Source organism: Gobius niger (genome assembly GCF_951799975.1).
Source record: "Gobius niger genome assembly, chromosome: 7".
In the NCBI taxonomy this organism is placed as follows: Eukaryota; Metazoa; Chordata; class Actinopteri; order Gobiiformes; family Gobiidae; genus Gobius; species Gobius niger.
This window is the reverse complement of record NC_136858.1, coordinates 9,571,537-9,595,082: the sequence shown is the minus strand read 5'-3', so window position 1 is coordinate 9,595,082 and position 23,546 is coordinate 9,571,537. Positions and strand designations below refer to the sequence as shown.

Below are 23,546 nucleotides of genomic sequence, written 5' to 3'. Positions count from 1 at the left end.
GTGTCCGTCATTTCACTTCCGGTAGAGGCCTGTTCATTTAAACGGAGAATGAGGGAAAATGTTCGCCGCTCAAATCTGATGTGTACTAGATTGATTTGTATAAAATGTCCAATATTCACTTGCACCAACAAGTCAACGCTGCACCGTTTCTCTGCCTGAAAACGGCTTTGTTTCAGTGTAGTAACTGATTTTATCTGGACTTCTCCAGTCCTATGTAAACTGATAGGAGAAAAGGGGCGGGCACAATTCATGGCGGTGCCCACACGAACTTCCGGAATAAAGAAAAAATATAAATAGCTGGATTATCTTATCTTTTACAAAAGCATTTCAACATGGCTTTTTTTTTTCAGCAAACAAGACTTTTTAAAAGTAAAATCTGGCTGAGATATTTTGTGATATATAGTGATTGAAATCTGCGCTGACAGCTGTGTGGAAGCTGGGTTTGCGGCCATGACCTGCTTTGGTTTGAGGTTTGAGGTTTGGGCCTGAGCAGCTGGTGTGAACGTCACTGCAGCGCCTCAGAGGAGTCCCAGACAGACACGGGGGAACGCAGAGAAGCTCCTCACACACACACACATACACACACATGCAAGAGCTCGGAGGGCCGCCTCGTGAACGCTGCATCACAGAGAGGGCCAGGAATGTGCCTCCTAAATATGCGCCCTTTTGGAGCTCCAAGACAGATGCGCGGAGGATAAAGGCTGAGTCTGAGCTGTAGAAGGGCTCCTACTTTAGCTCTAGTACTGTGTGTCAGGGCCACTTTAATGTCTTCTCCCATCTCTTCATGTAGGCCAGGGTGATATGGCCTGGTATAATATTATCACTCAATATATCAAGATAAAGAAAAAAGAGAATGGGCCTCTTTTCTTCATTGTGAGATAAATAAAGTCTAACCCTTACAGATCAATATCTATTAATAAACTAAAGGAAAGCAGTGGCTGTTTTATTTTATTTGGTGATCCAATCATAATTTCCGTCTCAGCTTTGTTTAGTTGACGTTAGCATTAGCATGCTGCTGCTAGTATTAGCATGCTATTGCTAGCCACGGTGTTTTGCATGGCGACTGAAAATGAGGTGCAGCATGTCCATATTCACTTAGATTTAGTCGGTGAAAGTTGTGTTTTTAAGCGTTGAGAGCCTAAACGAATATTGGTTCAGCATCAGATATTAGCCAATACCCTATGCTCCTCCATGTATTTGTAACTTTATTTAGTAGAAACTATATTCATAATTCAGCATTTGTTGTAGTTTTTGAATAATTAGAGAAAGTTTAGTTTCTCCAAATTGTTTGACCATGACCATACAGTATATGGGCGATTCCTGAGATGTCTGTATCAAAACCAGTATTGGATCAGTGCACCCCAAGCTAAAAGATTAGTGATTTCTACAAACGAGTTGAGTCAGCAGTTACCAGTTTTAACTAATTTCCTCTTTCTGTTGCTGTTTGACAAATGGAGAATAATGGCTACAGGAGTTGTATTATTATATTATATTAACAGTGCACCCCTCCTGGATCTGCCACCTTAACGTGGTGGAGGGGTTTGAGCACCTGAATGATCCTGGGGGCTATGTTGTCGGGGGCTTCGTGCCCCTGGTAGGGTCTCCCATGGCAAAGAGGTCCTAGGTGACAGGTCAGACAAAGAGCGGTTAGCCATAGGGGCTGGTGCAATGTGATTTGGGCAGCTCCAACAACTGCCCCCACGACCCGGCAACGGACAAGTGGAAGAAAATTAATGGATGGATTAACAGTGCACTAGAAGTAATATATATGTATCCCTTGTACAGCTATGCAGGCACAGCTGACATTTTACCGTTACAGATTCCAACCTCAGCTTATGCTTTGAATTTTCTCTGCCTTTTGGAAAGCTGTCAGCGCTTGCATTCTGTGGGATAAATCTTGTGTCTAAAACATCCTGCACGTGTCCTTGGGCCTTGAAATGCCAGAGTGTGACACGTGGACGTATTTCCCAGACAGGTTTGTCTGTGAGGGAGCTTCCCCGAGGCTGCGGGGAGCGGCACAGTGCAGGGATAATATTTGCCTTGGTGTCTGTCTGCTACAGCAGCAGTTATAGCGTGTGCGTTCGAGGAGTCACTTCCCCCTCGCACTTCTCTCTCCCGCTCAGCTCCAACTTTCTTCCACGGAACATGTGTAAGAGTGTCCATTTTCACAACTTCAGTCTCGCTGCAAAAAGTGCTGCAAATGCTTTGCGGTTCGTGTGATTCATTTCCAGTTTGAAAGCTAAGCAGTTTGTATGACATCATTTATTGATCATAAGATCCACTTATGCACATGTTGTAGTAATACTTTAGCTGTTTACGACAACTTTCTCTTTAGCTGTTGATTGTGAGCTTATCCATTAATGGATTGATGGAGACTTGCACCCGGTTCCATCCAAAAAGGAGACGGCCACATCTGAGCATTTTACTATTTTGTAGGGAGTCCTACATAAAAGCATGAAGAGCAACGAAGCAAATCCCTCATTTGAATAAATCAACATAAAGGAACATTAAGCTTTTTTTAACATCTCTCTCTCTCTCTCTTAACCAGAACTCAGCTCATTTCATATGCTGCTTCTTTTTAACCTAGACCTGTTCTTTGAACAATGTAATAACCCTTTATAAACCACAACATTAAAGGGGGAGATTGTGCTTTTTTCAGGTATTTGATGATAATGTAGTATCTTAATCACCATCTTAGACTTTGTTGGTTTGAAATAGCAATATTGCTCTAAAACAGCTGAAACAAAAATGTACAGTAGTTTCACTTCCACACGACCTCCCCATAAGTTCCTCTCAACCTTTTCCTCTTGCTCTCGTTCGCTGTGCAGCTGTTTCAATAAAGACAAAGAAAATAGACCCTAGGCCCCCTATGGCTTTAGTGAAGTCGTGATGATGATTTTATTCCGCAATAAAAGGATTAGGCTTAGCAAGAGGTGGAGACGTGAGGAAAGCATTTCCTGGATACGTTGGACCTTGGAAGGTTTGCCACATGGAGAAGATTCAAATGTTACTCAAAAATGTGTGAGTGGCTCAAAACACGACTCCAGGTCTGTTTTTGAACAACGGTGCGACGTGGTAAAAAGTAAAAAAAAAAAAAATCATAATTTTCAATGCCAATACTAATGCTAATGTTTTATATAGTCAATGAAAACATGTCTTCTGTCTTCATTGACCAAACCCTTAAATCGTGACATTTTATCAGACTTAAGTGGAGTGGCAGAAAATGGATATCGGAGTCGGTCCATACTTTCAGAGTATGCTCTTTGGATATCAAACTGAACTACGCTCTTCTCAGTGAACTGTGTAAGACTCTTGGTTTATTTTTTTCCCATGTGCTTTACATGTGATAGAAGAATTGACAATAAAGCTCATTGGATTGATTAAGTGAAAAATGAGTCCGTAGCAGCGAGAAAATAGATGATTGTAATAGGGTTGGGCGATGTCCCCTTAATTGGCCATTGACGATGTTTACAGTGAACCATCGTGATGGACGATGATATCGTCCATTTCTCATTATAAGCATTTTTTAAAGACATTTACATAGCCTATATATATGCTGCATATTACTATTTATGTTAGGAAAATGTGAGATTGCATGATAAATGGATCTAAACTAAACATGATCTGAACAGAGTCATGGAACACGACTTTTGCAAAAGAAATGTGTTAAAACTCGTGCGTAAAGTCTGAGAGGAGAACGACTTATTCAGAGGGTCAACTCCAAGGCTCTTATCACACTAATACAAATGTAAATCGGAGCTCATTATATGCATTTGCTCAGTTTTAACGTAATGTTTAAGAAACAGTGGATAAACGGGACAATATTTAGAAGTTTGCGTCGTAGCCTACATTTTTGAAGCCGCTCCACGTGCCGCCCGGTCCGTGTGCTCGTAACTTTGTACCTCCTGCACCACACCTTTCTCTCTCCTCTCTCTTTCCTCTCTCAGTCCTTCGTGAGAATAATCCGCGCGCTCATCTAGCTCCGATGTGAGAGCCATCTCGTCATTTTAAAACGGTTTAAGTTTCCGTACGCAGCAAAGCAAAACAAAACCACGTGCTGTTAAACTCTGAGCTGCAGAGAGAAAGAGAGACAGAGCCCCGCGTCAGAAACAGAGCAGCGCTGCGTCTTTACTTTAATAATTACGGCTAACACATCATGGCTTCTGGCAGGTACTGAAACTAGTGCGCATATTAGTTACATCCGTGATTTAATTTACAGTGCAGTCCCTGCAAAGTTTGTAGGTTTACAAGGCCTACAGAATATCAGTGCGTGTTTCTGACAGGAGGGGGCGTGGCATCACGATGGTGACTCTCCATCGTGATTTTGCTCATCCAATCCGATGGATGATGATATCGTCCATCGGCACAACCCTAGATTGTAAGTCTAAATCGAGTTGATGTTAAAATGCAGCCCCCAAGTCTCTGCTGTAATGAAACTCCTCTGTTCAGTTTATTCACTGTACCTTTCATCACCATGCTGAAGTATTGAAAATCTCAATCTAATGATCTCCCCAATCGACACAGCTGCCCGCTACACCGTAACATCAATACACGTGTGCACTGGCTATTGATTACTGGCTTCAATTAGGTTATGTGCGTTGGTTTGGGAGTGAACAATTGATCAAAAAATCTCATCTAGATTACTTTTGGCTAATTGCAAAGGTTATGATATACTATTAGGAAGAGTAATGTCCTCTGCAGAGAATGAAGAATCTCAAATCCATTGAGTCTGGTAGCTATAAACCTGCTAACACTTGAGTTAAGACTTCACAGCCTTTTCTTCTCTTTTAATCTCGAGAATGTAGTGGCTTAGTTTTACACAAATACTAATGGTCGCCCTGAAAACGTCTTGATGCTCTAACGCATCAAGACTGGGACAAGATGATTGAGTCACTCGTAAAAGATTGCTTTCATTCATTCATTGTCATTGTAGCCCTTTTGGCTTTAATTACAACATCATTCTCAGTGGCGTTGTTTCAATAAAGGGCCTATCTCCCTGACCTGGAGACTAGTTGAAGACTCGAGTTGCTGCTGGTTACAGTGACATCCCCTGGGCCTGGAGATAAGGCGAGTCTCCAGGTAGCGTCGATGAAAGCAAACATGTTTGCTCATGGTCACCACGAGGTCTCAAACAGTTGTGTCACAAATAATATTTGTATATATTACCTCAAGCGGTGAGACTGTGATGTCTCTCCAATGCAGGGGTGCCCAAACTTTTTGTCTCCGAGGGCCAAAATGAAAAAGTGCCTAAGGGTCGCGGGCCAATCATGGCAATGTCAGGGTGAGACACATATAACTGCAAATAATAATAGTCACTTTATTTTCTTTTTTGGTATACATTTGCTTTTAATTCTATCTATGCAAATAGTATGCTACAAAAGCCAAGTTTTAGTAGAACAAAATCAATTATTGTAGCAATATAGTGCAACAACACCGCCTGTAACCTGCACTACCTACAGTGACTTTACCTCATTTGTTAACTCAACGAAAATGCCATATTAGACCAATTCTAAAGTGTCAGTTCAGCATAAATTCTTTTATAAGTCATATATGTCAATGACCTTTGCAATAAAATTTGAAAAAGTTGGGAAGTTGATGCTACGACGCTCTATGACTGACAAATACCAAGACACCAGAACAGTGTTTCTTTAAAGCGGGGGTATTATGCAAAATCGACTTTTTCAAGCTTTACATCATGTCATTATGTCATTCCCTCATTAAAAACATGCCTGAAGTGTTGCCTTGGCACATTCACGTATTTTTGAGTAATCTGTAAAAACTCTGATGGCAGCCATTTTAGGGATAGGTTTGCCTGAGTCCTCCTAGGAACGCCCCCACCTCCTGGAGACGCCTCCGAGCTTTCGTCACCAGCCGAGTAACCAACCACTGCTCCTCAGCAGAACCCCCTCCCCACTGATGCCACAGACGGCGTGTGGAGGGGGCGTGTCGGAGAGTTTTTACAGATTACTCAAAAATACGTGAATGGCTTGTTTGCAAACTTGATTTACATACGCAGTTGGAAAGATGGAAATCTAAACACAATCCCACTAACATTTATTTTTGTCGCCTGATCATCATACACATTTGCCACAACCTGGGTTTATGTAACACGGATTGTTCTTTTTCTTTCAGGAGCCTGTTCACTAGGAAGCCCAAAGAGCCCAAGGCGTCGGCCCACAATGCTGCAGGCTGGAGGCTGTTCAGCAAAGCGCCGGTAAAGGAAGGCGAGCCCACGGGAGACTCGGGGGACTCCTCTCCACAGGTTAGTACCTGCACGACACGCTTTGAACGGACAGTTGACACGGAAAAGGGATTCTGCCAGCTAGTGGCATCCTGTAAATTAATTACAGGGATCCAGGCGGGCTTTGAATGTCTGAAAAAGCGCAGTATCATTATTATTTCTCCCTTTGTCTTCTTGATCATCTTTTATAAGGCATATTGAGTTGCCTTGTGTACAAAATGCGCGGTATAAATAAACTTGCCTAGTATTTGTCTGGCTAATTAGACATGATCAACAAAGTACAGCGCTGTGGGAATAAACCTCTTCAGCTTCATGGCTGACGCTGAAATGTTGTTGCACAATTAGCTTGGACAGAATATTTGTGATTAGCGATGGTTATTAAATAATTTTCTTATCTTTTTGCTTTGCTGGACATATTTCACTAAATCTCTGCAGATTAGGGTCCCATGTGTTCGTATTTCCTAAGTCATTGCACAAAACGAGCGACCACAATGTCGTCGTGTCCGGTGGCTGTGGTGGGCAATTTCATGTCTCAAAGAAATAATTTATTTATTATTTATTTATTAGTTTTGCACATAATAGCAAACAATCCATTATAACATTAAGATATACTCATAAAAGTGCAGGAAGAGGCAGAAAACCCAAATGGGCTTATAATGACGCCTCCACCTGTCAATATAAAATAAAATTCGTTTTTTTTTAAATGAACAAATTATATATAAAGTTATGATAAAATACCACACAAACTAAAACAACAACAGAGTGGAAAGATCTCAAAACGCTGTTTACGTGGCGCCGTTTTTACAATGTCTCGATGACATCGCAGCACCAGAGTGGTGTTCCATAATCTACTGACCTTATAATGAGTTATACTCATGGATCTATGATGGTTTGACTCCGCTCCTCTTTGCTCCACGGCAGTCCACAAGCCACAGGTGACAAGTAGAAAAACACGAGTCAGTCTGTGTTTTTGGACTGACAGTAAAAGTCATTGACAGGTTTTTCTGCTTTAGTCCCGTTACATCTGAAGAATAAACTCGCCTCCTCGTCTCTTCTCTACTTCGTAAATCCTTGAATCAGTTTCATTTTCACCATTTCCACATTCCACAAACGTTTACTGTGCATGGAATGTAAACGGTGAAAATGAAACTGATGCTGTGATGGTGCTGTGATGTCATCGAGACATTGTAAAAACGGCGCCACGTAAACAGCGTTTTGAGATCTTTCCACTCTGGGACCTAGTCTGGAAAATGTTTGTTTACAGACCCCCAAAACACCGGGCTCATATGGACGATACACTGGATTGAGAAAATATCTTTGCGTTTGGTCCTCAGCTTGACTGGACAGGGCCTTAACTTAAAATGGAATGGAAGCTATACGCTTACAATTTAGCATTGTAGCAATTCCAAGCTACCGCTAGCACCCCCAAGCAGCAGAAACACACTGACTGAACACTCTGCAGACAATACCCAACCAATCACAGAGAAGTTATTACCCAGTAGTAGAAGAATAGAAGCAGACCTTTGGCAGAATCATGCTGCTGTAGCTCGACTGAAAGTGCAGCGAGATAATGAAAAAATGCTACGATCAATTTCTTCGCGATTGCTGATTATGACAGCTGAAATAGCTTTCTTGATTAGATTGCAGCTGCTTTATATAGTGCTTTTAAATGTACCTACTGACTGACCTCTAGTGGACTTAAATTTGTGACTTTGAAATCCAATAATTACAAAACCATCCTGGATAGACGCCCCTATTCTCTTGAAAAACATCTTTCGCTGCTATGGCACTTTTAATAAGAACCTTTGGAGATGGGAGGACCGATTGTGCTGAGAAGCGGACCGAGAACAGAAGGCTAAGTTGTTACCTAGCGACGACATACACACAACTGATTTATTTATCACTAAATTAGGCTAACATCCCACACTGACGGCAGCTAAAGGCCTGGTTCGCTCTAAGATAAATAGATACGGGTAAATGTCTGGTAGGCAATGATTCTTTTGTGTGCCGGTCAGCCTCTAAATCGTTTGGATTAAGGTCAGTTTGAGGGCCTGTGGTCGGGCAGGACTGGGACTTCTCACAAGAGCTGCGGGAGTTGAATTGTCATAAACATGCCGTTGATCGTTTCAAGGGCTGCAAAGCAAAAAGTTATTCAGGGCAGTGAGTCTGGTGGATGTGAAGAGATGGGAGAAAAGGAGAAGATGTACCCGATTTATTTTCTTCAAGTAGAGTGGATTATTTTTATTTTATTTTTTTCTTGCCACGACTGTCTTATATTGTAGTGGTTCTCAACCTTTTCAGCTCTGATGTGATAATGTGTCTCACAGCTGTTTTGTACAAATTCAGGAACATTGATTGGATTATGCAGGTTATGTTGCAACATTACCTTAAAAAAAATTAAGTTTTTATTTGATAATCCATGTAAGGCTTAATTCTTGTCACAGACCAGATACCGTTCTGTTTGGATCCTTAGTTTAGTCCAGGCTGGTGAGGAAACCTACAGCACTAATGGCCTAATGTGCACTGCTTTAACTTGGATTAGTAAAAATGTCTACTTCTAATATACATTAAAACATATTCAGCATATACAGAAAGTGCAAAGCAGAAAGACTTTGCCTGGCCATCCAGACCTCCTTTCTGTTCAATGATTGGCTGCTCGATATTAACAGATACTTTTACTTTCTTAAAAGTGGCTTTCTCTGAGTGAAAAAGTGAATGGTCCTCTTTTCTTCAATGTGAGATCAATAAAGTCTTTTTTTGTCATGCTGTTACAGATCAATTATCAATTATAGTCTACTATAATAAACTAATGGAAAAACATTAAACAAGGATCACTGGATATCCTTGGGACAGGCTATTTAACAGCTCACATTAAGTTATCAGATCATTTTTTTATTCATTTGACCTTTATTTAACCAGGAAAGTCCCACTGAGATTAATATTCTCTTTTTCAGGGGAGTTCTGGTCCCAGAGGGGATACTATTGTACATGTTTTTAGTTGTAGGGGAAGCCGGAGTAACTGGAGGAGACCTACGCAGACACAGGGAGAACCTGCAAACTCCGCTCATTACAACTTGTGCTTAACAAATATCTTATATCAGTTATTCTTTAACAGCATTTCATAAACTAAAACACTTGGACGCTCCAGCAGTGGTCATTTCATTTTATTAGTCGGATTTAGGTATTTCTAGTTTCTAGTTTTTGTCCCAGCTTTGATCAGTTGCCGTTAGCAATAGCATGCTGCCACTAGCTTTAGCTTGCTTTTAAGGCGATAAGAGCCAGAATTGGTATCTGTTCAGTATCGGCTATTTATAGCCGATACCGGATATTGTATTTTTTTCACCATCGGCTCCGATTTGTTGGCGCCGATCGATCACTATCCCTAAATATAGTGTGCTTATTTAAATAGCCTATTTCAGATTGAGAAGAGGATGTTTCTTAGCCACATTAGCGCTCAGAGAAATGTCTCGATCTTTTCATGAGAACTCACTCTGCTTTGTCAAATGCGCTCCAGGGAGTGAGAGAGAAGTGTCGCCTCCACAGCTGTTCACTGCGTAACGCAACAACCCCCTCAGACAAAATGCTTTATTATAAAATTTATCTTGGAATTACAAGAAGAAGAGGAAGCAATCGTAGTGCTGTCTGTATCTGGCATATATTTTATCAATAACTTCCAAGAAAAGTGTCTGAGGCAGAGAGGACCGCCAAAGCTGATGTGTTTCACTTTGCTGCTGTGAGTTTGAGATAGGCATTCTGTGAGCTCTAAACGAGTTGGGGGCAGCAGCTAGCAGTCTATGCTCCACTCCCTCCTCCTTTCACGCCCTGACAAAAACCTTGCCTTGTTCAGCTGAATGTCACCCGTGTCCCTGGTTAGCCCCGGTGAGAGAGCAGCAGAAGTCAGCTTTAACGGTCAAGTGCATGATGGCCTTTGGACGTGAGCGTTCGCCACGGCACATGACCGGAGCTGAAGTCACATGACACACAGAGCGCAGGGAGGCAGGAAGGACAGATGTGGCGTTGGCTGCGACACTGCTGACACGTCAAAACTGCGAGGGAGAGAAGAAAAGCTGCGGAGTTAGACAACATAAACAGTAATTAGCTCATGGGAGAGGAGGATTAAAGTACTACCAACGTGGGAGGGAGGAAGGAGGGGATTCAAAAGGAAAATGTCGCTCCTGCTTGTTTAGCTTATTTTTGTGTCCACGTCCAATATTCAAGCATGAACAAAATCAAAAAGGTTGTATTTTTATGATACCAATACATTACCTTTTTCCGATACCTACCTACACTGAAAGATTTTCTCGGTCCCTGCTTTCAATCTTTTTTTTTTTTACGGTACCCAGTCCTACTTCTATAGATGATGGGAGAGTGTGACCACTGCGCAAAGCCTTCTCCAGCACATCCCAAAGATTTTCAATGGGATCTAGACTTCGATCCATCTCATGCTCCCTGAACCACTCGTTCATAATGTGAGCCTGATAAATCATGGCATCGTCATACTGGAATATACTTGTGCCATCAGGGAAGAAGAAATCCATCAATGGAATAACCTGGTCTTTCAGGATGTTCAGGTCGTCAGCTGATCTCATTATTTGGCACAGAGTGTCCATGAACCTAGACCTAGACCTGACCAACTGCAGCCACCCCAGATCAGAACAGTTTGTTTTATTGTGTTTGAAAGCTGTGTCAAAGATTAATTTCTGTCCCTTCTGGGATTATCAAGATAGTTGTCTTTAAAGTAAGTAAAGGTCGTACATTTGACATAATTCCTGTATATTTGTAAAAATAATGTCCTTAAACTGGTTTTTCATTTGATAATTAGTTTTGATATAAAGCATATTAGCAAGGGTCTCCATCATAGACATGTTGGAAATAGGCTATTCCCCTCTCCTCCCCTTTTACAATGAATCAAGAGAGAATCCAACATGGTAGCTCGGTGTTCTGCAGAGTATGTTCCCAAAAAGTTGTGAAGATCTGACCTCCACAGTTCTCCAGGGCCAATGTCAAAACCTCAAATTTTCAAAATCTACTGAGCAAAGACCAGTATTGTTAATAATACTATCCTCCTCTCAGTTGTGTCACTGGAGGAAACTCTATTTTTTAGAAACAAGAATATTCTTTGGAGCCATACTTTTAAGTTGTTTTTGGCAGGTGTTAAAGGAATAGGCCACCGTTTTTACATACTGAGATATGTTCTTACCTTAGCTTTGACAAGTTCTTTAGGACCTGTCTGGTCGTCCCCCGTGCCTTCTATCACGTAAACACAGCGCAGACGGCGTTAGCATTTAGCCTCTCCCTCTCTCCTCTATAGCTCCAAAACAGGTCAAGATAGAAGCTACTAAGCTCTTCCACGTTTTCCCTATTTAAATATGGTTACGTGAAATGTTACACTACAAAGTATAATTACACAAAATTAAACAATGTGGATTTTCTAAGCGGATAAAAGGGGGAACTATAATGTAAGGCGTAGTAATACCAGGAGTAATTTGGCATCCGCACAGTAAAGTGAAGATTACTGCGCAGTAAAGTGAAGATTACTGCGTGGATTTCGAACAGCATGTCAGCAGAAAGAGAAGTACAATCCTTGCCCATTGGTCTCAACATTTCACCTCTATATCCATTTCCCACAGGTTAAATGCATCAAAAACCAAGTGCCTGCGTCGTAGAAAACATTAGCAAGTTGGCATCAGATTTGTTTTATAGACACCTGATAGACACCTGGCTAAATTCCACATTACAGGTTTTTCAAAGCTCTAGTCCTTCTGTGACCTGTGAGGTTGGGTTTCCTTGTGTTTCCGTGAGACAGTGGTGTCATTTCACATCTCAGTCCACAAACACCCAGATAGAGATCGCTTTGTGCTGGAGATGCTAGATACAAGTCCCTGCAAAGTTTAGCAAAATATCCTAAAAGCTGCTATAATGGAGCTCCACAAATGTATTCGCTGTTCATATATTTCAGTTTTCTCTCATGTGGAAATACCCCTGGACGTGTTTAAAACCATAGTTCAAGGAGAAGTGGCATTCGAATCTTATGCGGACAGTTAGCAAGTCAACTAGTCCGGGAAACTTTTCAGAGTCTGTTAGCCTGCTAAGCGTAATTTATTTTTCCTATAGCCGTTAGCATTAGCCAACAAACATCGCAAATTATGAACGATACAGATGTTTTCAGCTGATACACCGCTGTAGCCCAAAGCCTAGCTAGAATTCATTCATGAATCTACCGACCTTTTTAGATATTACTTTAGATAAGAATTAGCGTAGAAAAGTGTCCGCTGAGCTAAATGCTAGCTCATATTCAGTTAAGTTTCTTCTTTTCGTGGGGTCGGATGCACATCCAATAGCCACTAAACATAATCTTATGTATACAGACGGCATCTTTGCAAATGCCCATATATGGACATGTTCGACGCAGCCTGAGGGGGAAAACTAAGAAGAGCAAAAAAATGAATTTTCTCCCATTTCTCAACCATTATTTTAACCAATGCTAAATCATATATGTTTGTACTAAATAAAGATACAGAGACATTGAGAGGAGCAAAGTGGTTCAACAGCCCATAAATTAAAAAAAAACAGACAATGCTAACCAGGGATTTATGCGAGCTTCATGCTACATATGCTAACGTTAGTGAAGTGATGCTAACAAGTGCCAGGTTGTTGTTGTTGTTTTTTTGCTTTTACTGAACAATTACCAGTGAAAAAGCATCGATTTGCGCCCGATTTTGGCTGTGGGATGAGTACTGATTTGAAACCATAAAATCAAGTCAATGGCTGTTTCTCAATTGCAAGGATCCGTCCTCCGTTTGGCCACTTCATTGACGTCCTCGGTGGTGGCTCCTCCAAAACGGAGCGGAGTGTCCTCTCCCCGCCGCCTTGAGCTCAAATGGAACGGCCTCCGGAGCGAGCGGCTGCGTCATGTCACGTGCCAAATCATATAATCAAATGTCAATCTATGCTTATTAAAACAACTGTTTTATGAATAACAGAGGCCAGGAAACTGTTTATGTGGAACAAAACTTTTTTAAAGTGAGTTAAAACTAATAAAGTTTTGCGAGACAAGAAAAAAAAAACTATGCTGCAGTGCATCATGGGTAATTTCAGCTCTCCGAGGCAGCGGAGGATCCACAGCTGTATCCTTCGTAAATGAGCCAAACGGAGGAGTCGAGCTGCGAGGGGGCGAGTGGTCCAGGTGAAATGGAACACCACTTGGCGGCGCCGTGATGACGCGAATGACGTCCGAAGTGGTTGAGACGCCGAGGATCCTGGCAATTGGGAAACAGCCATTGTATTAAAATAAGACCATAGGTAGAAGTAAATTTCAGTAGGGACCCAAATATTTACTACAGTAAGAGAAAATGCGTAGCGTAACTGGTGGAGCGGAAACGTACAAGTATAGTGACATCAATTACGAGAAACATGAAATACAGTATTGTGAAAATCGTAATATTTCCATAGAAAATGCAAAAACAAAAGAAATCTAGCATTAATTTAATGTACGACCATTCTGTCCGCTGTTACTTTTTCAAACCGAGATTCCTGCTATCATGTTCTGCTGCAGTGTTCCCATACTCCTGTCATGTGAACTTGATAGTAAACTAGGGACTCCTAAGCTCTGTCATTTGAAGACTGTCCATGTGGCTCCCCCTGCTGGTTGTGAGCTGGAGTGGTGCTGATGAAAGGCCCGTTGTGGCGTTTGCCTGCAGCTGTGCCCTGTCGGTGCCGAGGAGGACACAGGCTCTGTTCAACAGAGACAATGGCGTCTTTAATCTGTGCCATGAAAGAAGCATCACAAATAAACAACTGATGAGCAAAGTACGATGAATTTTAATGACTAGAGCGCAAAAGAGGAGATGAATTTATAAGTACAATATATTTTCTTCTACTATTCCTGCTTTTACCGTATGTTAAAGACCCCACCCAAACACAAAAGTTAGTGAATAAACTAATCCTTTTTATTGTGTTTTTCATCTCGTGATAATGTCCCCCTGTATGTCTCAGGAGGAGCAGCCGAGGGATTCCGGCGGAGCATCCTGTCCCCAGTGCCCCTCCTCCTCGGGCCGGAGGAAGAACCTGGAGTTTGAGCCTCTGTCCACCACCGCGCTCATCCTGGAGGACCGGCCCGCGTGAGTGCCGCTCTCAGACTCTATCATTGTAGGATCGACTCCACTCTCTACTTTAGTAGCACCGACAGACCTCGTATTTCACAGTCTTGTTCTTTTCAATGTTTCCTCTGATTTTTGCCATTATCTAGTTCCCGGCCTGATTTATTGAGTGCTATAAAATAAGATTGTGACAATATCAAGTTTGTGATATATCATGATATATTGCAATACGATACTTTCACTGATGTCATGCGTACAAATTACCATGTCATGCATATTAATGAGGTTGCAGTGCTACAGTCAATAGAGGCCAATAATGATCAAGAATTGAGTCAGAACAGTAGAGGGCAGCACTTGGACCAGTCACACAAATATATTACTTTTAACAATAGTTTTTTTAATATACATAATGAATTGTGAATTATTGTATATCATTTTTGTGCAATAAATCGATTATCGGCGTATTGTAAGGTTATCGTTCTCGTAAGCCATGTATGGTGCATCGTATCAAATCGTGAGGTCACTTTGAAACAAAGTGAAATTAGATTGTTATTTCACTGATACATAGATTATTCAGACCCCTCTGAAATAAATCGTGATACCTGAACAATGCTTTTTTCTATACCTGTAGTAAATGAACATAAATGTATTCCTTTGAAGGGGCTAGATGCAAGTTGGCCATTTTACTCACTACTGCCACCTCAAGTCATACGTGTAACTGCATCTTCTATATTAAGCTCGTGCATGGCGGCACTTTGGACCCGAAGTAACAACATTTAGAGTGACAGTGTAGGATTTAGAGGCAGTTGTGGTGAATACGTCTGGGCTCATTCTACACATCAGGACATGGCTGGAACATGTAGGGGAGGAAAAACAGAATTTATTTATTTATCTATTTCTTTTAAATGTGTATCATTTATTTGAGCTGAAACAACCAAGTAACTTCCTTTAATGCTGTCTCTGGACCAAACAGGCATCAGATATACATTATACATCTATAATGATATATTTACAGTGCACAAGAATCCATTAAGAATGAGTCAGCAAAATAAAACCATACAGTCTATTTAGATCCACTATTTAGATATGATTGTCGATAATAGTACAATAACAATTTATGACTTCAGCAGTAGTACGTATTTTCCTTATTTACCCGCAGTGTCTCGCCTTAAGTAAAAACCTTATTAAAGGATGAATTGGACTTCTTAGATCCCCTAATCGATTATTTTGTGAAAAGAATACAGATCTCTAATACAGTTCTCTATGAGGTCTGATCAGTGCATAGTCACGAGTGGACTGACCTTTCTGCTGTTAGCCTGAAGGAACTGTAGTGTATGAATAAACAGATGTGTTGTGTTACAGAAACCTGCCGGCCAAGTCTATGGAGGAGACGCAGAGACACAAGCAGGAGTACGAGGAGATGGTGGCGGGGGCCAAGAGGAGAGGTACATCATTAAAATATCTTCATCAATCCCCGAGGCATATCCTGGCCATGAGTGAAGAATCCTTTGAGTTATAAAAAATGTGATAAATAACAATTGCAAAAATATAAATATCCAATACTGATACTAACATAGGGCATATTAAACATGGTTGGCCTTCCTGATGTCAAAAATACATTGTCAAAATATACAAAGTCAATATTTCTTGTAGCAATGCAGCAGAAAATAAAATGTCCAGAAAGTACAGCCTTAAAGGTGCACTATGCAACTTTTTATGTAAAAAAAAAAAAAAAAAAAGTTGGTATTAATACGTATTTGACCTCTCAATGACCCAACGGATGCTTGAGTGGTTAGCATAGCGCCTATACTTTGCACCCTGATGGTCCGTAGGACGCTTCAGGATCAATTATTTTTTAGGTTTTCGCTGCTGATTGAACCGTATCCATGGATACATATACATTCCATTCCAAAAACCTACCAGAAACCTTCAAAACCTAAAATGAAATTGGTCCTGGAGGTTCATAGGAGCCACGGGATGGAAAGCGAAGGCGCCAAGCTAACCACCATACAGCCACTGGGTCAAAGGTCAAATACGCACTAATATCAACTTTTGTTACATAAAAAGTTGCATAGTGCACCTTTAAGTGAGAGACACCATTCTAAAGCCCTTTGCTCTGGTGTTACAGAGATGAAAGACGCTCAGAAGAAGAAGCTGCAGATGAAGGAGCGACACCGGCATGAGGACAGTATCTCCAACGCCATGGTGATCTGGAACACGGAGATCCTCCCCCACTGGGACTCTGTGTACGTCCACAGCCACTCTTCTACTACGTTTCAACTGCTCTGTGCTTTACTTTAGTGTATGGACTAGGGATGGGCTTTAACTTTTCACATTTTTGGATCAACTTTCACTTGGCAACAGATGGTGGTTTTTAATTATTGCACCTTTCCTCTTGCTTATTCAAAATCTAAACAAGCTTTCTTTGTGTCTAATATGTCAACAAAACAAACCCTGACTGTATGTTTTTATGCATTAAAGCGAGCCATGGCAGGTGACCATTAATGGTCAATGTTGAGATTTTTAGCTCATTCCCTCCCTTAACATCTTAGGTTTAATGTCAGAGTAAAAAAAAGACGAGACTTTACGATGCTTATTTTAAGACGTTTTATCGCGACATTTTTGCTGATATTTCCACTTATTAAAAAACTAAAGAAACAAATCTTTGTAACTAATCTATCCACTCAATAAAACCATAAATTGAAACCTGGCTCTATCACGCGTCATGCTAGGAGCCAGGAGGAAGGTAACTTGTTTAGGGAATTACAATTTTTAACTTTTAAAAAAAAAATCGTTTTCCAGCAGACTATAAGCTTGTGAAGCACACACAAATAAAGTCTCGTCAAATTCAAGTCCATTTGAATGTCGTATCATTCTAGTATTAGAAAATCAAGCAGATTGTGCAAGTGATCAAAACTGCACTCGAAGCTAGCGGTTAGCATGTAGCATGGAGCTAACATTAGTATTATGATAAACATTCTCTTTTATTTCAGTATTTTGAACCGTTTAACTACTTTGCTCCAATTTGCTCCTCTCCATGTCTCTGTTTCTTTATTTATTAGAATATACCAGGGTTACCGGGCGGCATTAAAAGCATTAAAAGTTATTAAATGAGTTAAATGCCAAAATTTAAAGGTACACTGCGTAACATTTTAGACTATACTGATGCGGCAAAACAAAAACATGCTCCTAATGGCCAGCTCAACACAGAAAATGATGTTACTGCAGTGTGTAATAAAAGAATGGATTTGGATGAGAAACTAACCTGTTTAAATCTCAAATTGTTCTGCCTTTCGTCACATCTCCATGGCGACGAGCTGGAGACGTACCCACTCCCAGTAAAGTTTACAGTCATATCTTAGGAGGGGTGAGCCTCATAAATGTTTGCTTGTACATTTATGAGGTATTTTTCAATGATGAAAATATCCATCATAAAATAAATACTTGTATTTAAATTTTATTTATTGGGGAAAATTCTACGCAGTGTGTCTTTAAGGCCTAAAAAAGTAATTAAAATGCATTTAATTTGATTAAAACTGGCATTAAATCATTATTTTCTCCCTTTGAGGCAGAACCCACTCAATCACATTGTTCAATTATTTTTACTGCAGTCATTCATCAAAAACACAAAAAAAACGTATTCTACTGCAGTTCTCGCTGAAATTTGACACAATCTTTGGTTCTTTGTTTCCAATGTGGTTCATCTTCTGTTTTATTCAATGTTTTCAAATCATACCAAATGAAGAATGACTAGCCTATTAAGGCATTAAAATGGCATTAAGAAGCATTAAATTTAACTTGCTGGCACCTGTAGAAACCCTGTATACGTACAGTATACATACGTTGTTGTATGTTTATAATAAGCCCTCATTGTGTGTCCGCCCCTTCTTTACTCCAGCCGTTCCTTGGGGCGGTCTGACCTGAACAGCGGTGGTTTGAAACAGTGTCTTTGCTTTTGTAGGAAAGGAACGCGGCGTGTTAGGGACCTCTGGTGGCAGGGCCTTCCTCCCAGCGTCAGGGGGAGAGTGTGGAGTCTGGCCATCGGGAATGAGCTCAACATCACTCCAGGTACGTGGCTCAGCGCTTAGGAAGGAGCGCAAATTTCACCTGTGGAAACATTAAGGCTAACTACTCAGACAAAAGAATCGTTTGGGTCTATAAAGATGACTCATGGGGTCTGTAAAAAAAACAAAACGATACAAATATTTTATAATAAAGCTCTTTTTTTTCACGATTTTCTGTCACATTAAGTTTAGCCCATACAGTTATTTTAAGGCATGTAAAATACAAATATAAACCAAAATGTGTAATTAATGATATAAGTATTAGATCCTGTTTACTGAGTGCGTCTTGTTTTAATGGGCTGTTAGTCTCTTGTGTTTTTTTGGCAAATATGGAAAGATGGAATTTTTCCATATTGATCTCTCAAATTTTCACTTTATCCTTAATCCTCCTCTTATTCTTTCATTTGATAAATGTTTCACCTGATGTCAATAATTCCTTGGTGGTTATTTAGATTTCTGAACGCTGCTGCCAGACTAGCGGCATAGCAAAAAAAAAAAAATGTATAGTGGGAAATAAGTCTGTGTTTCTTTACTCTTACTGTGTGTGTGTATATGTGCAGAGCTGTATGAGATCTTCCTGTCCCGGGCCAAAGAGAAGTGGAGGAGCTACAGCGAGACCAGCTCGGTCAATGACAGCGAGAGCGGTGAGTGTCTTGAGCGCTGCAATAATTCATCTGGAGTTGTAGACGGATTTCAGTGTGGACAAACATGAGACACGGGCTAGGGCTGGGCGTGAGACGGCTCTAGAGAAAGTCTTGCGATCTCTAGAGCTGATGATCTGTCATTTATGTGGGTATCGTTTTATCACGGATTTAAGCACTTCAGCACAGTTTACACGTAAAAGAAGCGGCGATGGGCAGGTGAAGACAGGCCTTTTGTTATGGATTAAGTTTTGCCAAATGGACGCTATGACCAGACCAGTGAGAATCATCGGATAAAGAGCGAAGAGCAGCAAGTTCTACGACTGATCCACAGTGAGTGTAGAGTTTATGTATTCTGTGAGTACAGTCGGGCTAACGGGGTCGCTGTGTTGCCGCCCTCATCACCCGCGCTAAAATAAGCACTAAAAGGCTCTGTCGCTCACATGAATTCATTCCCTGCATCGGATCTCTCCATCCCCGGTGCCCCGAACCTGCCCCACTCCGCGCCTCCCTTCTGTAGCCATGCGCGCGGTGAGACAGGTGTGCACGGGAAAGACACGCGGTGTAAACCCCCCCGAGCTGCTGCCGCTAACCCGCTGTAAAAAGCGAAACGTAACTCCTTCATATTGAACAGAGCCTCGCACTGTCACAAATACCCGATTCCAGTGGAGTCTATTTTTTCCGCAAGCGGCGCACACAGTGGCGTGAACACGTGTGCGAGCCGGTGTTGACCCACTGGACACAAGCTGTAAGTGACCGGCTCCAGGTCATTATTTTACAGCAGTTTTCCTTTAGGCTCAGTCCCAATAGCTCCAGCCAAATCTAACCAACAGCCTGATTAACAAAACATGTATGACACTTAATCCTTTACTTTACTTTAACTAGATTATTTTGAAAAATATTAAACTTTATATTTTGGTCTATACTTGTATTTTACCTCCCATATATTAAGTGTTTGCACAAATTGGAAATACATTAGGTCCAAAATGTAGAGTAAATGTGTAATAAAAAGTGTAATAAAAATATTAGCCTCGGCTACATGTACAGTAGCCTTTATATAACGTTTTTTTCTTCTATTAAAGTACCGATAAGAGTACCGTTAAAGTACCGGATCGATAAGGAGTATCGATAAAAGTCCTGGTTGAGCCACAGAAAGTTCAGGCTCAGGATTTTTTTTTCACTTTAAGCCCTGTCTACAGCTTTCCACTGTAACACGCCGCTGCTCCGTGTAGATCGCAGCGTGTGTTTTTTTAATTGCCTGGCGAAGAAGAAGCGAGTTTGTCCTTCGTCCTTTCAGTTCTGTCAGGCGCCGCATCCTTCTCATTTGTTTCATTGAAATCCTGGACTGTATTCACACCGTGACTCTCAGTTCCTTATCTAGTCGCCCAACAGGGCCAAATGCTTCCTGTTTGAGTTTTACACAATAAAAGGCACTGCATGTTATCGCTTTAGTAAGACTCTTATTATGAAAGGGTCCAACAGCTACAGAGCGTCACATTTACAGCAGCTCAACAACAACAAACAAACAAGCTTTTACCAAACTTACTCTTTTACTTACTTCTACTTCATTTTATTATCTGGAGTTTTATTGTGTTTTTCATTTATAAAGTGAGTTTGCTTTATGTCCAAGTCTATTATTGCTATGTTGATCATGAAGTTGAATAAATTAGTGTAATATTTTTCTTGTGTGTAATTTAAGTAATTTCGCCATTATGAAATATTGTGATAAAATCGAAATCGTAAGTTTATAATTAAAAAATCGTGATATTCTATTTTTCCATATCACCCACCCCTAGTGCGGGCTCATAGTCGGTACTGAAACCATGTGCTTCCATTATCGCATATCAGTTATTTATATTAGTCTAGATATCAGTTGTTTAGGTTACGCTCGAATAATGGCAATGAATGAACCGCTGTTGAGGCTCAAAATAGTTCAAGTCACACACACCTAATTTAGTATGCATACGTCACATGACATGGGTCTATTATGATGTTAAAATGAGGTGCTTTTGTGTTGTCTCCAGCAGAGGGAGCCTCTCTGGCTGACAGAGAATCCAGCCTGGACCTCATCAAACTGGACATCTCCAGGACGTTTCCCTCTCTCTTCATCTTCCAGAAGGTAAACACTTCCTGTTCAGAGTGAATCCGTGTGTGACCTTGCTCTCCGGGTTACTTTGGTGACTTAAAAGAAACGTCCATGTTGTGCTCTGTAGGGCGGCCCGTACCATGACCTCCTCCACAGCGTGCTGGGGGCCTACACCTGCTACAGGCCAGACATCGGCTATGTGAGTGATAAAAACATGAACAATAGGATCTCCTCTGGGGCCAGTGTGTGCGAGTGCGGCACAATGGATGGAAATTCATCCATGAATGTTCATCCACTAATTAAATAAATCTTATAAAATGCTGGGTCAACATTATTACAGTTGTAAAAGTTATATGTTAGATTTGAGACATCGTTTGATTAGAGCTGGGTACCGTTAAGCGATATCAGTCTGGTATGAAAAAAAAATAAAAGTACTGAAAGCAGGTAGCGAAAATAAATAAAAACTTGATATTCAAGTTTTGATGCTGTTCATTACAGTTTAAATGAAAATAAAGTGACACTCAAGTTGAAATACAATTGAAAACAAGGGGGAAAAATTGAGGAAAATTTTGGGAGAAATTGGGGAAATAAGAGTGTTTTAGTGTTTTTTCCACTTTTTTGATGTTAAATGAAGTTTCTTGGTTGTTTCACCAAATTATACAAATGATTTTTTTTTTTTTTATTATGGAAGGAATTAATTATTATTAATTATTTTATTAATCTGTTCTATTTCTGATTCTATTAGAGCTGCAATTTTTTTTTATATAAAAGACTCGATTTAAGATTCGATTCCCCCCCCCCCCATTTAAAACCAAATAACTGCAAAATGTAAATATATTTTAAATATAATATGAAATATGAAATATATATTTATTGTATTTAATTAAATCAACATAAGCAAAATTGCAAAGGCAAACCCTTTCTCTAACTGAAAAGTCACTGTGCAACAAAGATTGTTAAACATCCAAATTATTTATACTGTATTTGGATTGAGCTAATAAAACAACAAAAAATCCTGAGGTAACTGAGGTACATTTGTACAGCTGGACCCTTTTCCTCTAAGCAGAGGGCAAAGAGCTAAAAAAAAAATCTAAAACATATATTTTTGTTTTAAATATTAATCGATTTGACCTACCAACTTGTTTTGTTATGTCAAATCGATTTTTTCCCCCAGCCCTAGGTTCTATTAGACAAATAATTTAGTATCGGTATCGAAAACCAGGTATAGTTAAAGTACTGATATCAGAAAAAAATGTACAGTACACAGCTCTACTTTTGATATTGTATTTGATGTTTGATTTCAGATGTTCAGAAGCATAAACCTGAATCATTCGACCCAAATTTGCTTGCTTTATTTCCACATTTGGTTTTGCTGACTATTTCTCGCCCGTGTGTGTTGCTCAGGTGCAGGGCATGTCCTTCATCGCCGCGGTTCTCATTCTCAACCTGGAGGAGGCAGACGCGTTCATCACGTTCGCCAACCTGCTCAACAAGCCGTGCCAGATGGCCTTCTTCAGAGTGGACCACGAGCTGGTACTCCCTTCACTCGCCCGCAATAGCCGTCTCATTATCCACTGTCGTCATGGTAAAGCACTTGCCTCTCTTTACCCTCAGATGCTGAAGTACTTCGCGGCCTTCGAGATTTTCTTCGAGGAAAACCTGCCTCGTCTGTTTAACCACTTCCAGTGCAACAACCTGACCCCTGACCTCTATCTCATCGACTGGTGGGTTTATCCACATAAACAGAAACCGCTTTCATTTTGCTTTATTGTCAAAGTTTACAAAATGCCGCCCCGAATGTAAAGAGAATTCATTCACAAGGCAACTCAAACTGCCTCACACAAATTATCAAGTTAGAACACCCAACATTGTACTTTTTATGCAGTGCTTATGGATATTATGTTATCTGTTTTCATGTTATTCACTTGGCAACGTTGAAAAAGTGAGACATTAGGAAGGACATAGATACAGGCGGCAACATGTCATGCAAGGCCTCGCCGAGGGGGAAGAAAACCTCTCATGGGAATCACAATATTTCTCTCTTTTTTTTTTTTTTTTTTCCCGATATCTGATGGAATATGAATATATTTATCACACACAAATAATGACAAGTCAAAATCACGTCCGTGTGGATGTTTTTTTGCAGCAAATTGTTAACATTAGCTTCCTGGTCAGCATTGTTAGTTTTTAAGTATTTATGGATTGTTGAACCATTTTTCTCCTCACTCTGTTTGGAACTGCCCATATATGGTCATGTTCAAAACAGCCATGGAGGGGAAACAAAGAAAAGAAAAAAATGAACCATTTCTCCATCATTACTTTAACAAATATGGGCGGCACGGTGATGCAGCAGTTAGCACTCGGGGCCTTTCTGTGTGGAGTTTGCATGTTCTCCTCGTGTCTGCCAAGGTTTCC

At 40.6% G+C, this 23,546-nt stretch overlaps 1 protein-coding gene across 2 annotated transcripts in view; it reads left to right on the top strand.

Annotated features, from left to right (window-relative positions):
- LOC306965456 (TBC1 domain family member 12-like) overlaps positions 1-23,546 on the top strand; it is a 39,173-nt gene that overhangs the window by 13,376 nt on the left and 2,251 nt on the right. The window contains exons 3-12 of one of the 2 annotated variants that reach the window (XM_079559902.1): positions 6,133-6,262; positions 14,237-14,361; positions 15,703-15,785; positions 16,469-16,586; positions 18,302-18,408; positions 18,965-19,048; positions 21,073-21,164; positions 21,259-21,330; positions 22,536-22,664; positions 22,746-22,855. In XM_079559902.1, the coding sequence (XP_079416028.1) occupies positions 6,133-6,262; positions 14,237-14,361; positions 15,703-15,785; positions 16,469-16,586; positions 18,302-18,408; positions 18,965-19,048; positions 21,073-21,164; positions 21,259-21,330; positions 22,536-22,664; positions 22,746-22,855 (1,050 nt within the window). Of the gene's footprint in view, positions 1-6,132; positions 6,263-14,236; positions 14,362-15,702; positions 15,786-16,468; positions 16,587-18,301; positions 18,409-18,964; positions 19,049-21,069; positions 21,165-21,258; positions 21,331-22,535; positions 22,665-22,745; positions 22,856-23,546 lie in introns of both variants that reach the window. The other variant, XM_079559901.1, reaches the window with a different exon arrangement.